This window comes from Marmota monax, unplaced genomic scaffold (assembly GCF_021218885.2).
Source record: "Marmota monax isolate L192 unplaced genomic scaffold, Marmota_monax_Labrador192_F-V1.1 WCK01_AAM20220418_F8-fsc00271, whole genome shotgun sequence".
NCBI classification, from domain to species: domain Eukaryota; kingdom Metazoa; phylum Chordata; class Mammalia; order Rodentia; family Sciuridae; genus Marmota; species Marmota monax.
In genome coordinates this window covers 1,024,015-1,037,566 of record NW_026694659.1, presented here as the reverse complement: position 1 = coordinate 1,037,566, position 13,552 = coordinate 1,024,015, and the positions used below count along the sequence as shown (strand labels likewise).

Below are 13,552 nucleotides of genomic sequence, written 5' to 3'. Positions count from 1 at the left end.
CTAGTATGGCAATATGTAAATCAATGGATGTGTAACTGATGTGATTCTGCAATCTGTATATGGGGTAAAAATGGGAGTTCATAACCCACTTGAATCAAAGTGTGAAATATGATATATCAAGAACTATGTAATGTTTTGAACAGCCAACAATAAAAAATTTAAAAAAAAAAAAAGAATGAAATTGTCTACCATCTGCAGGGAGAGCTTGGGGAAGTCCCTGGAGCTGGTGGTTTTTGAGAGAAACTGATTAAAGAAACCAAGACCATCAGTGGAGGTGGAGGTGGAGGAAGAGAGGGAAATTTAAATACTATATTTGGAAAGACTTGAGCAAATACCTTTCTACTAAAATAAACATCAAGCCTAATAGACCAGCTGAGAGGCCAGCAAAACTAACATATAAGGATGTGTGCCACTGAACTGGTTTCCCCTAGCCTGGCTATAATTAGGTCTCTGTCATCCTGGTTAGGAAGGCAAAATCCTAATATTTATTGTAGGATAAGAAGGTAAATTGAGGGGCTAGGGCTGTGGCTTAGCGATAGAGCACTTGCCTGGCATGTGTGAGGCACTGGTTTCGATTCCCAGCACCACGTATAAGTAGATAGATAGATAGATAGATAGATAGATAGATAGATAGACATTAAATAGATAAATAAATAGAATCAATCAACAACTAAAGAAATATTAAAAAGAAAAAAGGCAAATTGAGAGGAAAACTTGTTAACAGTCTAGAACTTTGTGGTTGTCATTAGCTATGTGCGATTATTTTAATTATAATTTATTATTAAATTGAAATTTTATTCTTTCAATTATACTGGCCATATATGTGCACAGTAAGCCACATGGGCTACTGGCTATCATTGTACAGCACAGATTAGAAAATATGTTCATCACTAGAGAAAGTTCTGTTGGACTCTGTTGGCTAGAATGTTGCTCCTTCATTTCTTCCCAAATAAGAATTTGTATATTTGTCTTGTATTATTTAAGAGAAATAGAATACTTGGAAGTATAAGCAATATTGGTCTACTGTTTTGTTTTTATATTATCTTTCATTGAAACAATCCAAAATATCTGAAGAGTAGTTTTGAAAATATTTCACAATACTATAAGAGAGTAAATAGAAATTTTAAAATTGATAAAACTTTAAAGAATACTAAAGGCAGTTGACAGTTGGAAATTGGAGCTTGGGAAATAGATTTGACCTCTATCTGCTTGAGAGAAAGAGACTCAAAGATGGAACTCTGAGGGAACCAGTAATCGTGAGACCAGAGTTCTGTTTAGAAGAGATTAAGAAAGAGTTTTCGGGCAGGTGGGTGGGAAACATGACTGCAAGGGAGAGAGGAGACAGAAACCTCACATGAAGAGACCTGAAAGTAGGTTGTGGGATTTGAAAGAGGCCTTGGTGACCATGAGAAACCAGTTGCTGGACTGGAGTTAGTGTGAGGCTAAATTGAAGTCTGTGGATAAAGGGGTAGTTCAGGGAGTGGGTGGATGCTCCTAAGAATAGAAATATTAGATGACTTGTTCACATGAATGTTATTTGAGGTCACTGACAAATATGGCAGCCATAGGTACTGAAAGGAGCAAATGGGAGCATTAGCCCTTTGTAACTGAAATAAGTAATGCGGAAATTGAAGGCCAGGGCAGCTTGGGGAGAGGATGGCATGGCCAGATGGTGTGGGCCTTCAAAGAGGATGGTGCTGGCTGACATGGCAGAGTCATATGTGAGCACAGAGAAGTAACTGAGGGCCCAGGCTTGACAGGTGAGGCTGCTTTTGATCTAGGTCTGCAAAGACAAATGTGACTGTATAAAATGACAAGGAGAATGATGATGTGCCAGGTGTCTAGAAAGGAAGAACTGGCTGATTAAAAAGGAATGAGAGTATCACTGAAACAGGTAACTGAGGCCCCCTTCTTTGTACCCTCTTGTGTAGCCTGGATATGGTTCTGTCACAAGTCCTATGTATTTTTTTTTTTTTTTTTTTTTTTTTTTTAAAGAGAGAGTGAGAGAGATAGAGAGAATTTTTTAATATTTATTTTTTAGTATTTGGCGGACACAACATCTTTGTTTGTATGTGGTGCTGAGGATCGAACCCGGGCTGCACGCATGCCAGGTGAGCACGCTACCGCTTGAGCCACATCCCCAGCCCCATGTCCTATGTATTTTATTATGCCATAATATTTTATGTATTATATTACAGTAAACCCTGTTTTTGAGATTATGTGTATGTCATCTCCAATGGTAGAATGAGGTTGGGAGCCCTATCTTGTTCTAAACTAAACTAGCAGAGCGCCTAGAATTCAGGTGGAGTTAATTTGTTGAATAAAATAATTTCTTTAGGACTTTTTTTATTATTATTTTACTACCAAATAGCTGAATGTCCTTGACGTCAGTGAAAAAGTACATCTGGTATCTAAGAAAATTAGATTGATTCCTTGATGAGAGAAGAGCACATTCCAAAATTAAATTTGGGAAGTTCAAGTTTTGGCTTTGCCATTTATTTCAGTGTGATTTTGGACTAACTTTTAAGCTGCTTTTTCATCTGTAGAACAAAGCTGTGAATACATGACTTTTATTTTAAGTCTTAATATGGTGAATAATGTACTTTATGTAAACTAAAAATGCTTGTTTATTAACATTTATCAAAAGCCTGCTTTGTGTTGTGCTTTTATAAATATCTTACTTAATCATTTAGTCCCTGTGACAAGCAGATAAATGTTGATCTCCTTATAAAAAAAACCTCTAGGAGTGGTTGTATTTGAAAGCATGGTTATAATAAGACACAATAAAAATTAGACTTTTGTTTAATCTTCTATTCTCTTATTCACCACCCTTCTGAATTCTGCAATGTAGTGAAAGTAAAGATTTGCCTATTATAGTTCATAATACTTGGCCTCAAAATATATCTGAAAGCTGTTCAACTCAATATTCACGTTCAAAATTCTTTTTGTTCTTTATACATTTACTATTTATTTCAAAAGGGAATTAATCTTTTTTGCATTTTAACAACTGTGTTAACAGGGAGTTAAGTGGACCCAGAAGGTAACAAAAATTATCTTTTTATTAAAGTCAGGTAGTGCATTACTTTAGAGTTTGCAGAACTGTGGAATGCACAAAGGAGACAAATGGAAGTAATAGGTCAGTTATGTTAGTATTAGTCCACGCATACACTGAACAAACGGCAGGTGGCATGTTGGAATTCATCCTTTCTATTTTGTATGTTTTGTTATCTGGTTTACAAACAGCTTGTTTATTTTATTTTCCGTTTCTTCATTCCTTTTACTTTCATCCTTGGTTTTTCATTCTTTTTACTGCATTTGTGATTGCTTTTTATCTATCTGTCATATCTAATGCTTTTCCACAGTATTTGATACAATACCTTGTACTGCAGTGCATAATATGGTGAAGGATTTTAAATTAATAAAGAAATGTTAATTTACTTTTAGCTGACTTTTTGGTTTTTTTTTTAAGGAAAAGCCACCTTTCCTGATTCTTTCAGTTAATTTCAGAATATGTTCAGCAAATTCTTTGTGGTCTTATTTTCATTTTTTTTAAGACAGATTGCTGTAAGTCCTCAATATTGTTTGCACTACATAGTTAACATTCAGATTCTACCAATCAGCTTCCTTATGCCTTTTCTGAGAAATGAGAAATTCAACTATGAGAATGAGAAATGAGAAATTCAACTATGGGATGGAATTCTTAAATTTTCATTAAACTCTAGGATTTTAGTCAGTGGACCACCTAAGTTAATAGTAATTTTCATTTTTCAAGCTGATGCCAGTGACAGTTTGATCCTCATTTGAGAATCAGTTGGCGTGTCTTACTTGTGATTTTTGTGAGTTTACCATCAGTTGTGCTTAGTCTTCTGTGCAGTATGCTATTCTGATCCAAGCCTTGGAGTCAGCAGCCTTTTGGCCAAGATGCTGACCACCTCGCAGCTGCTGTATGAAACTGTGAGAACAAGCTCCGAGACTAGCGATGTGGTCCATAGGTGCTCTAGGCTGGGTTGCCTTTGGGAAGGTCTTGCACATTTTTTTAAATTTTAACATCTTTCTACCTTTCTATTTTGAAACTTTTCAGTGTCCGGGAAATTTTAATATTTCAGTGACTGCAAACATGTAGATGAGCGTGTGCCCTTCACATGGATTTGTCAGTTAACGTTTTGCTGTATTTCCTTTTTCTGTACATGTAAAATTCTTTTTGAGTAATCCATTGAAAATTTCAGATTTAAACTTAACCTGTAAATGCATCAGCATATATTTATAACCCCTAAAGACTTCATCATCTGATAGTAACATCACATCTCATGTAATCATGACAATTCTGTGATGTTTTATATAGTATATATTTAAATTTCCCCACTTTACCCCTAAAACATCTTTACAGCCATCTAGTTGTTTTTATAACCTAGACCTCTTGTTTTGTAAAACTGTTCTGCATTCTGGTCTTCTCATTGCTTCTTCTCATGATCAGACTTAGAATGGGCAGAGAGTACTATTTAGACTATGTAAGTGACATCTGCTTCTCATTGCATCACCCCAGAGTATTTGTGGTCTGTTTATCCCCCTGTTGATGATGGTATGACTGATTTCTTGGTTAATTAAGATGGTTACCACTCAATCGCTTGTAAAAGTAGCTTTTTCCCTTTGTAACTAGTAAGTAATCTGTAGGGTGATATTTTGAGTCTTTGTGAATTTTCTATTTCCCAGTAAATTTTCAGCCAGGACTTTAACATCTGATGATCCTTTCCTGAGATGGAAGACTAACTTGAAAGTTTTAAAATGTTGATTTTTCTACTTTTGTCATTCCTTCTACTTTTAGTGTTATTGTTTTATAAATCAGTTTTCTTTTTCTCCCTGTGTGTGTGCGTGCACCCGTGCGCCCAGACTTAAATGTATAAACACCTACATATCAAATGTGTTACGAGGCATTGTCCTTTTTTTTTAATTTTTAATGTTCAAATTATCCCACCTTTGGCCATTGGGAGCCTACTGCAGCTGACTCCTGTGTCCTTTTGAGCACTTTTTTATTTTCTGAACAGGAACATGTCTCATGCTTATTTTGTACCTTGCCATGGGCCTGCAACCAGCCATTTCTGCAAGATTGAGTTCCTTATGCTGGGAAATTATATTTGAGGGGTCATGGTGAATGAGACTTAGAGCCTAGTCTTTGCTATTTGCGTGATCGCTGGGATTTGGAATGATTGCCCTTGAGTATATTACGACAGAAGTTATAGAAGAGCATCTCTAATTTTCCTTTACAAATGAAGGATTTGTGCTCTCACATTCAGGGGGTTAAATTTGAAGCTATTATTTGAAAATTGTCAATAACCAGTATAATAGTTATAATGGGTATATAGTAATTTTATTAGCCCATTCAAAAAATTATGCAACAAGAATGCAAATGGAACTCTAGTCCAATGATTGGCTTATAGTGAGAAATCAATAGCTATTAGTGTTTTTTTTTTTTTTTTAGTTGTTGATGGACCTTTGATTGATTTATTTATATGTGGTGCTGAGATTCGAACCCAGTACCTCACACGTGCTAGGCAAGTACTCTACCACTGAGCTACAATCCCAGCCCTCAATAGCTATTAGTTATAAGGTCAACTTGTTTTTTTATAACAGTTGTTAACTAACCTTTGTTTGTTACTTTCAGAGAGCTATTGTCTACCTATTTCCAAGTGGTTTGTTTGAGAAGCGAGCCAGGCCAATAATGAAGGTAGTTATCTTTATTTTTAAAAAAATTTGATTTAATTTTTTATGTTACAGTAATTATCTAATACACTTTTAATTTATTTTCTAGCATCCTGAACAGATTTTTCCAAAGCAAAGAGGTAAGTTTGCTCAAGAATAAAATTATTTCTTTCTTTATTACACTGTTGGGTAATAAAGAATGTTGGGTAATAAAAAATGTCAGCAGTTATTCATGTATTGTAGAGTAGTCCTTCTTTGCCTTGGTAGTCATGAAAGAGGGTACAACATATTTTGTAACTGATAATGAATGACTGGGGTTTGCAAATTATTTCTTTTTATTAAATGATATTAAAATTAGACCAGGTTAGAGTTTAAGCCTATACTAATGTCACACTAGTTATTTGTATTTTAATATGCCTTTTTGAGGAAAGTGTGATACAGATCTCCTAAAAACTCATTTAACTTTTGTTTATATGAAGCCTTTCTAGTTCTTCTTCTCTTTCTCCTTTCTTTCTTTTTCTTTTTTTTTTCTTTCAGTACTGGGGATAGAACCCAGGGCCTCACGCATGCTAGACAAGCACACTACCACTGAGCTACATCCCCAACCCTTTTCTTCATTTTGGAAGCACATTTTCACTAAATATATTTTATCTTTCAGCACTTTAATGGTGTAATTTCATTGCCTTGTCTTGGCTTGTTTCTGATCAGCAGTTAGCCATCATTCCTATCATGTCCCCTCTTTTCTGTGGCTTCTTTTAAGATTTTTCTCTTTTAAATATGTTTAAACAAAAATCTTTAAAGCACAAGAAGCTTTAAGATTGTCTGGGAATTGAATAGTATATTTACTATCCATTAAAGGTCTCTTATCCAGCATAGACTGGTGGTACTTGTTAATTTAAAAGTGAGTATTAATGCTACAAATGACTTATTTAAAAAATATTCAAAATATCAACACGTTTATTCATCAGTCTCTTGATGTATATTCCTGGAAGATTTTTTGAGTATGCATGTGTTCCTCTCTGTTCCTTTTGAATATCTGTGCCACTTATGTACCATCACCATTTTTCAATTTTGATTTCCTTACAATGGAATAAAAGAAAAAAACTTCTTAAGAAATCCCAGTGCAGCATATATCTATATTTCCACAAATTTTTCCTTTAAGCCACATTAAAGTCCAACACAACATTTTTTTTCAACTTGCCGTTGAGTCTTTCTAAAGCATTCAACTAGTTTTCACAGAAGCAGCTACTATATTTTCAGTTTGTACTCATAGTTTGTCTGTTTATGTAATATTTAATTCATGTATAGTAATTATAGAAATAAGTGCAGCTGTAATAAATGGTTTGGGGATAAACACAACTGACTCTTAGTAAGCATGTAACTCGACAGCAGAAATGTGTGGAGGTAACAGAGAAGGGCCTGGGAGCCACCCGCTGAGTGCGCAATTCCAAGGCAGCATTAGTCGATATGTTTAGTGTTAATTAAACGGAAGTTGGTAAGAGAGGAGGCATTTCTATAGAAAATTTGTTTTACATTATGTTTCTGCTGTCTTACATCTTCAGAACTAGGCTTTCTGTTCTGCTTTACTTCACTCTTTGAAATTGCTTTACTTTCATCCTTTTTACAAATATTTCAAATCTTTTTATAAATATGTTCTGTCTTTCCTATTCAATTCTCAAACATGATTGATTTTATGTATAGTATCAATTTAATAATCTCTTTTGAGGAAATAAATGAAGGCTATAGTAAAAGCATCCACCAATTGTAAAGGTACAGCTCAGTTTTGTAATATAACCTTATGCTCAAGGCATAGTAATTTACACCCAGTGGCTTTTCCGTAAATGTTTGTGAAAGTGACTTCCCCTGCCTTTTTTTTTTTTAATACTGGCTCCTCAATTTTTCAACCTCTCAGGCTCCCCACCAATGCCTCTTCTTTGTTCTACATACCTCTACTGGTTGTGTCTTTCCTAATACATCTCTCCACCTGAATTTCCTTTGTTCCTTCAAATTGTGTCAGCTTTTCAGTATTAGAAGTTCATTGTTACTGGCAGCTGGAATGTAACAACTGAAACTTCTGTGTATCCTTTCAAGGTACCCATGTGCTATTTTGAAAATACATCAGAGCTGGTAGGATTATTTTGCATTTCAGTTAACTGTATTTAAGCAGTACTTCTTTAGGATTAGCGAGGTAGTTTGATGCTTACCTCCCTACCTCCTTATTTTGTCATACTTTGTAAATATAGGTGAAACTGATTTTTGTGTGTGTGTGTAGTTTAAAAAAATAACTGAACTTTAGATTTGGATAGATAATAGCACTTACAGTGTACTACCCCTTCCCTTATTAAAAGACAGAAATTTCTGGATAAAGTTAGCATAGAAATTCTGCTTATCAAGTGCTAAGAATATTGGGAAAATGAAGATGTATAACAGGTTGATGGCAGAACTTAATATTAGACAATATGGTATTCAAGGAGGGTGAGGAGTGGTTTATTGAGACTAGAATGTTAATTTATATTGATAAAAACCTATTATCCATTAAGTAGATTTGACGACCGTGAACATTTTTGCACCAAACATTTAACACTGAAATGTTGTAAAGCAAAAGCTGTTAACTAAGGCTATAAAGAATTTGAAAACGTAGCATGATTTTATAGCTACAGATAGAAATACAAAGAATACATTTTCTATGCAGATGCCTATGAAATATTAATAAAATTCTAATGTATTGGGTCATAGGAAACTCTAACAAAATCCAAAAAGTAGAAATCGTATCAGTTAGATTTTTTGACTTAAAAATCAATAAAACTGTATCGCTGTTGGGTTAGACCAAATGAAAATTGAAATTGTAGACTATTTAGGAATACATGACAATGAGAATAGTTCCTGTCCAATCCTATGGGATGTAGACTTTATCATGCAGAGACAAACATATATTATTAGTAATTAAGAGAGACTGAAAATAAATGAACTAAGTATTCAATTCAGGAAGCCAATAAGAGAAAAACTAAATGGATGAACATAATGAAGAAATTTAAAAGAAGATTTATAATAAATAAAACCAAATAGTTCTTTGAAAAAAAATCAATGAAATCAACCAATTACTGGCAAATCTGAACAGGAAAGAAACAAAACATAAGAGAACAGTATTTTTTGTTGTTGCAGTGCTGGGAATTAAACCCAGGGCTTCATGCATGCTAGGCAAATGCTGTACCACTGAGCTATATCTCCAGGCCAGTATTAAAAATTTTAAGTAATAACATTCAGGGGATATTTTTAAAATATAAGATTGTTATAAGTAACTTCTTATAACTTCTAGTTATATGAAAAAATCTTCTAAATAATAGCAATAGCTAGTAGCATTTACTGAAATTTAGAGTAAGCCAGGCATAGTTTGAAGTGCTTGACGTGAATTAACTCAAAGCCTTGACAGCAGTTTTATAAACACATACTATTATTTCCCTACTTTTTAGATGTAGAAATTAAAATACATTAAATGAACTTCCCAAGGACACAGAATCAGGAAGTGGCCTACTTGTAGGTAGGCCCAGGTGGTGGTGACTCCAGGGTATAAATGTGTGACTACTACCCTCCTCCACTCAGGTGGCCTGGAGACTAGTATAATTGCTACAGTTGCCTTAATCAGGAAGATGCTGGTGACACTAAAAGTCAGGAGAAGTCAGAGGTCATCAGAAGTCTAACAAAAGAAGTAGAGGCTCTGAAGGTCTCATTGGAGAGTTCTACCATACCTCAAAGGAGCGGGTAGCTCTTTATTGTGTAAATTATTACAGAGCAGGAAAAAAAGCTTCCAAATTCACTTTAAAGTTCATGTAATTATAAATTTGAACACAAATTATATAAAAAGGAAGCTAGATAAAATACCAGAAAACCAAGTAAAGCATTTTACTAATAGAATATACCAAAATATTTTTTCTTAGGAATAGAAGTGTAGTTTAACATTAGGAAATTATTAATGTGATTCTCTGTGTTGAGTCAAAGGGAAAATATTTTCATAGAGGAAAAAAGTCTATTGACAAATTAAACTTTTTTGTTTTGGTTAAAAAATAATATTTAAAAATAATATTTTTTTTTTGTTAAAACCAGAAATGAAAAGAAACCTTCTTTGAAAAAGACTGTTGTGAGAAACAGAAACATATCAAATTTTAAAACATATTACTAGATTCCATTACATTCAATTATAAGACAGATAAACCTGTACTCACCTCTGTATCCAATATTCTTTTGGAAGTCTTAACTTCAAGTGTGACTTTAAAAAGCATGGATAAAAAAAATCTCAAAGAAATTAGCTAAATCAGTTGTTACTCATATATGCTATGATTGCCCACTGAGAAAACAAAAAAAAAAAAAAAATAACCAAACATTGATATTAGAATTTTAGTATAATATCATTATTGAACCATTAAAATTTTGAATTTTTGTGAAAAAAAATTGATGATGCCCTTTTATAAAAGCATGCCACAATATAAAAGCATATACTATCTATACTATATATAACATAAAGAGTGAAATGCCTATCATGTGGATTTACATGAGCACCCTACAAATTGATGACATCATGGTGGCCAAAATCACACTGAAAGAAATCATTGTGGAATGGGGTATAATGATGCTCTAGGTAACCTGATGGTCTTATTGATAGCAAATGAATTGCCCTCTTTCTCTGACTTTATGTATTTTGGCACACCGACATAATGCCCACCTGACAAAACCCTGGCTGAAGGAAAAGCAACTGAAATTGCTTGGTAGATGTTGCAATACACAAGCCAGTGTGCCTCTGACCTCATCAGGAGAGATGGGGTGCTTTGAAGATAATCCCTACTCCTCTGCAGCAATTGCAGTTAAAGTATTTTACAGTGGTTTGCCATTAGGTTGTTCATTCAGATAATGTTTTCCTAATAGGGATTACAAACTTTAACCACTTTTTAAACCTTAAAAATATTTAAAACAAAATGGAGTATTATTTCCTACATTTTTCTTTACTAATTATTTGGATTTTTCCTTTGATATTGGGAAAGGCAGATACTACAGTATGGAAAATATGTTGCTCTAGTGTGAGTGAAAGACTTATTAGTGGGAAGCAAACACATCTCATTTACATATATTTAAAAAATCGAATCCCAGGTATACAAATATATATTTACATATAGACACATTCCTGTGTGTGCCTTTTAATCCATGTAATTGAATGTTAAAAAAATAGATTGTATCTAGAAGATACCTGAGTTGGGTTAAGACTTTAATAAAGTCTTTATGTGCTTTTAGAAATAAGAAATTCAGACTCTAGAACAGAATGAAATAAAGTGGCAAGTAGAAGATAAATATATATCCGTCATTATTTTTTAATGCTATGATATGCCCTTAAGTCACACAAAAAAGCAAAGGGCAAAGAAGATAAATTATCTATTTTGAATGTAAAAATTTATTTTTGATAAAAAAGACACTGGAAAAATTGAAACATGACAGAGACCTGCTATCTAAATTATTCTTTTAAATTAACAACAAGAAGAAAATCTGAGTAGAAAAATTGGCAAAAGAAAACAACTCATAAGAATAACCAGTAAATATTTTAAAATACCAGAGAACAGAAATAATGTCTTGTAAAACAATAGCAAGAGGCTGTTTTATCACCCAAGAGATTAGAAACTGTAAATATTATGTGTCAACAAAAAATTGGAAACAATCTAGATGTTCATCTTGGAGTGGCTAAATTGTCAGAATCATAGCAGCCATATGTATAGGTTATACAAGGAATGAGATATAGTTGTATTAGCACAGGTGAGACATTGAGCTTGAAAAGCAATTGAAAATGGTGTAGTGGAAATTTTTTTTTAATAGGCAAATAATACTCTGCTTCATGCATCTGTACATATATAAGTATGTACAGGATCTAGGACAATCAATTCTCTTCTTGCCTCTGGCCAAAGAATTCTAATGTTTAATTTTTATAAGAACAGTCAGTGTACTACTTGTGAAATTAAAGTTACCTATTTTGAAATCTATTATTTATTATAGATTATCTATTATATATACTCTTATCTGTTATAGATATCTAATGAAAGAAGGCAGTATCAAGAGCAACAATAGGTAAACTAATTACAAGTACAGGTAAAATGTGCAAGATATATAAGATTTATATAAAAAATTATAAAGCAGTTAAAGATCATATATAAAAACCTGGATAGTTGGGAAAAAATGTTACATGTTCTGAAGGGAAAGCAGTATTCCAAAGTTCCTACTTTCAAATTAACAAATTACCAGACAAAGTCTTGGATGGATTTGGGGGAAACTTTTCAAGTTTAAAGGCACAAGAAGCAGTGAACAGTGTTTGATGAGAAAAGTGAAGGGAGTTCACTCCATCTGGTGTCAAAATGTAGTGAAAAAATTATGACTAAAATGGTGGTCGTGGCACAGAACAGATGAACCAGTAAGACGGTAGAATAGTCAGCCCCAGTGTATGTTTATGCCAGATTGTGAATTCTAAGATATATTTTTTGAATTATAATGGTTCTGACCACAGGATGCAGTTTTCAGTGTAAGCTCTGACACATGCTGCAATTTAACATTTTTCTTTTTCTTTGCAGTATGTAAAACCATATGATGAGATGTCTTAAAATATGTGACAACTTGTGTTCAATGAAATTAAGTATGTGTGTATATACGCATCCATGTGTATTGTGAAATCAAGTGTGTGTGCTTACATGCGCCCATATACACACGTGATGAAGTCCAACTCAAACGTCTGCCCAGGCTTAGCAGTAGAATGTTGTATGATGTTGTCTTTTTTTGTCACTTTCTGGTTTATCATAGTACACTGAAAATCCATTGCATAATAAAGGTACAGATATTAGAAAACATGTAAGATTTCATGAGACCTATAAAATGATGTTGGAAAAGTATTTGAATTATCCATAAGACTTTGACAAATAAGAATTACGTTTTTAACTTTCAATGTAAATACTCAGTTGACTTTTTTTTTCCACTATTCATTATGACATTTTGATTACTCAATTTTAGATGAATTTACTTAAAGTGGTCAGTCTAATATTAATCATACTTAGAAAAGAAAGATCCTACCTGTTACAGGTACTATTTCAGCAGAAAAGTGTACACTGTCCAAAAAACTGTACAGGGATAAAGGACTCTTTGATAGACAAATAATACTTGGCCTTTTGTTTCAAAAACATAAATTTCAGATAGATCAAATATCTGAATGTGAAATCAAACAAAAAATCCAGAGGAAAATTGTTTAGAGAGTCCAAAGCCTCTTGAAGCATGCAGAGAGCAAGGAAGCCAAGGTATCACAGTGGCTTCTAGCCCTCCAAAAGTCCACTGGATGTATCAGTAGATACTCAGTGAATCCGTGGTAATAAAACGTCATAATGAAGGAGGCAGTTAGGGCAGAAGCATCTGGAGAGGTACCTTATGGGATCAATAATGAACAAAATAGCCAAGAAACACTGCCAAAGAGAAAAATCAACAAATTTTGTTTGGTGGTTAGAAGATGTGAATGACTATCTGCGTTGCAAAAGGAATTAAACTTAATTCCTTCTGTTGTAGATATTTCAAATTCTCAGAGGTAGATAAGCATGGGGTTCGAATAAATGATGTGGCACAGAAATTAAGTTATTTAGTTTTTTAATTTGTTATATGAAAGCTCATTTCAAATTCTATGAATATACTGCATTATTGACTATCGGTTTTCCTTTTGAAGAAAGCAGGAGGGCATTGTATTCTGTTTTGTTTTTGCAGTGTTGGTCCTTTTCCAGGGCCTTGTGCATTCTAGGCAAAACGCTCTACCACTGAACTACTTCCCTAGCCCGGGAGTACATTGTATTTA

At 33.6% G+C, this 13,552-nt stretch overlaps 1 protein-coding gene across 1 annotated transcript in view; it reads left to right on the top strand.

The window, feature by feature from the left end:
• Mrps9 (mitochondrial ribosomal protein S9) overlaps positions 1-13,552 on the top strand; it is a 59,364-nt gene that overhangs the window by 24,291 nt on the left and 21,521 nt on the right. The window contains exons 3-4 of the mRNA XM_046423306.2: positions 5,660-5,722; positions 5,807-5,837. Of these exons, the coding sequence (XP_046279262.1) occupies positions 5,660-5,722; positions 5,807-5,837 (94 nt within the window). The remainder of the gene's footprint in view (positions 1-5,659; positions 5,723-5,806; positions 5,838-13,552) is intronic.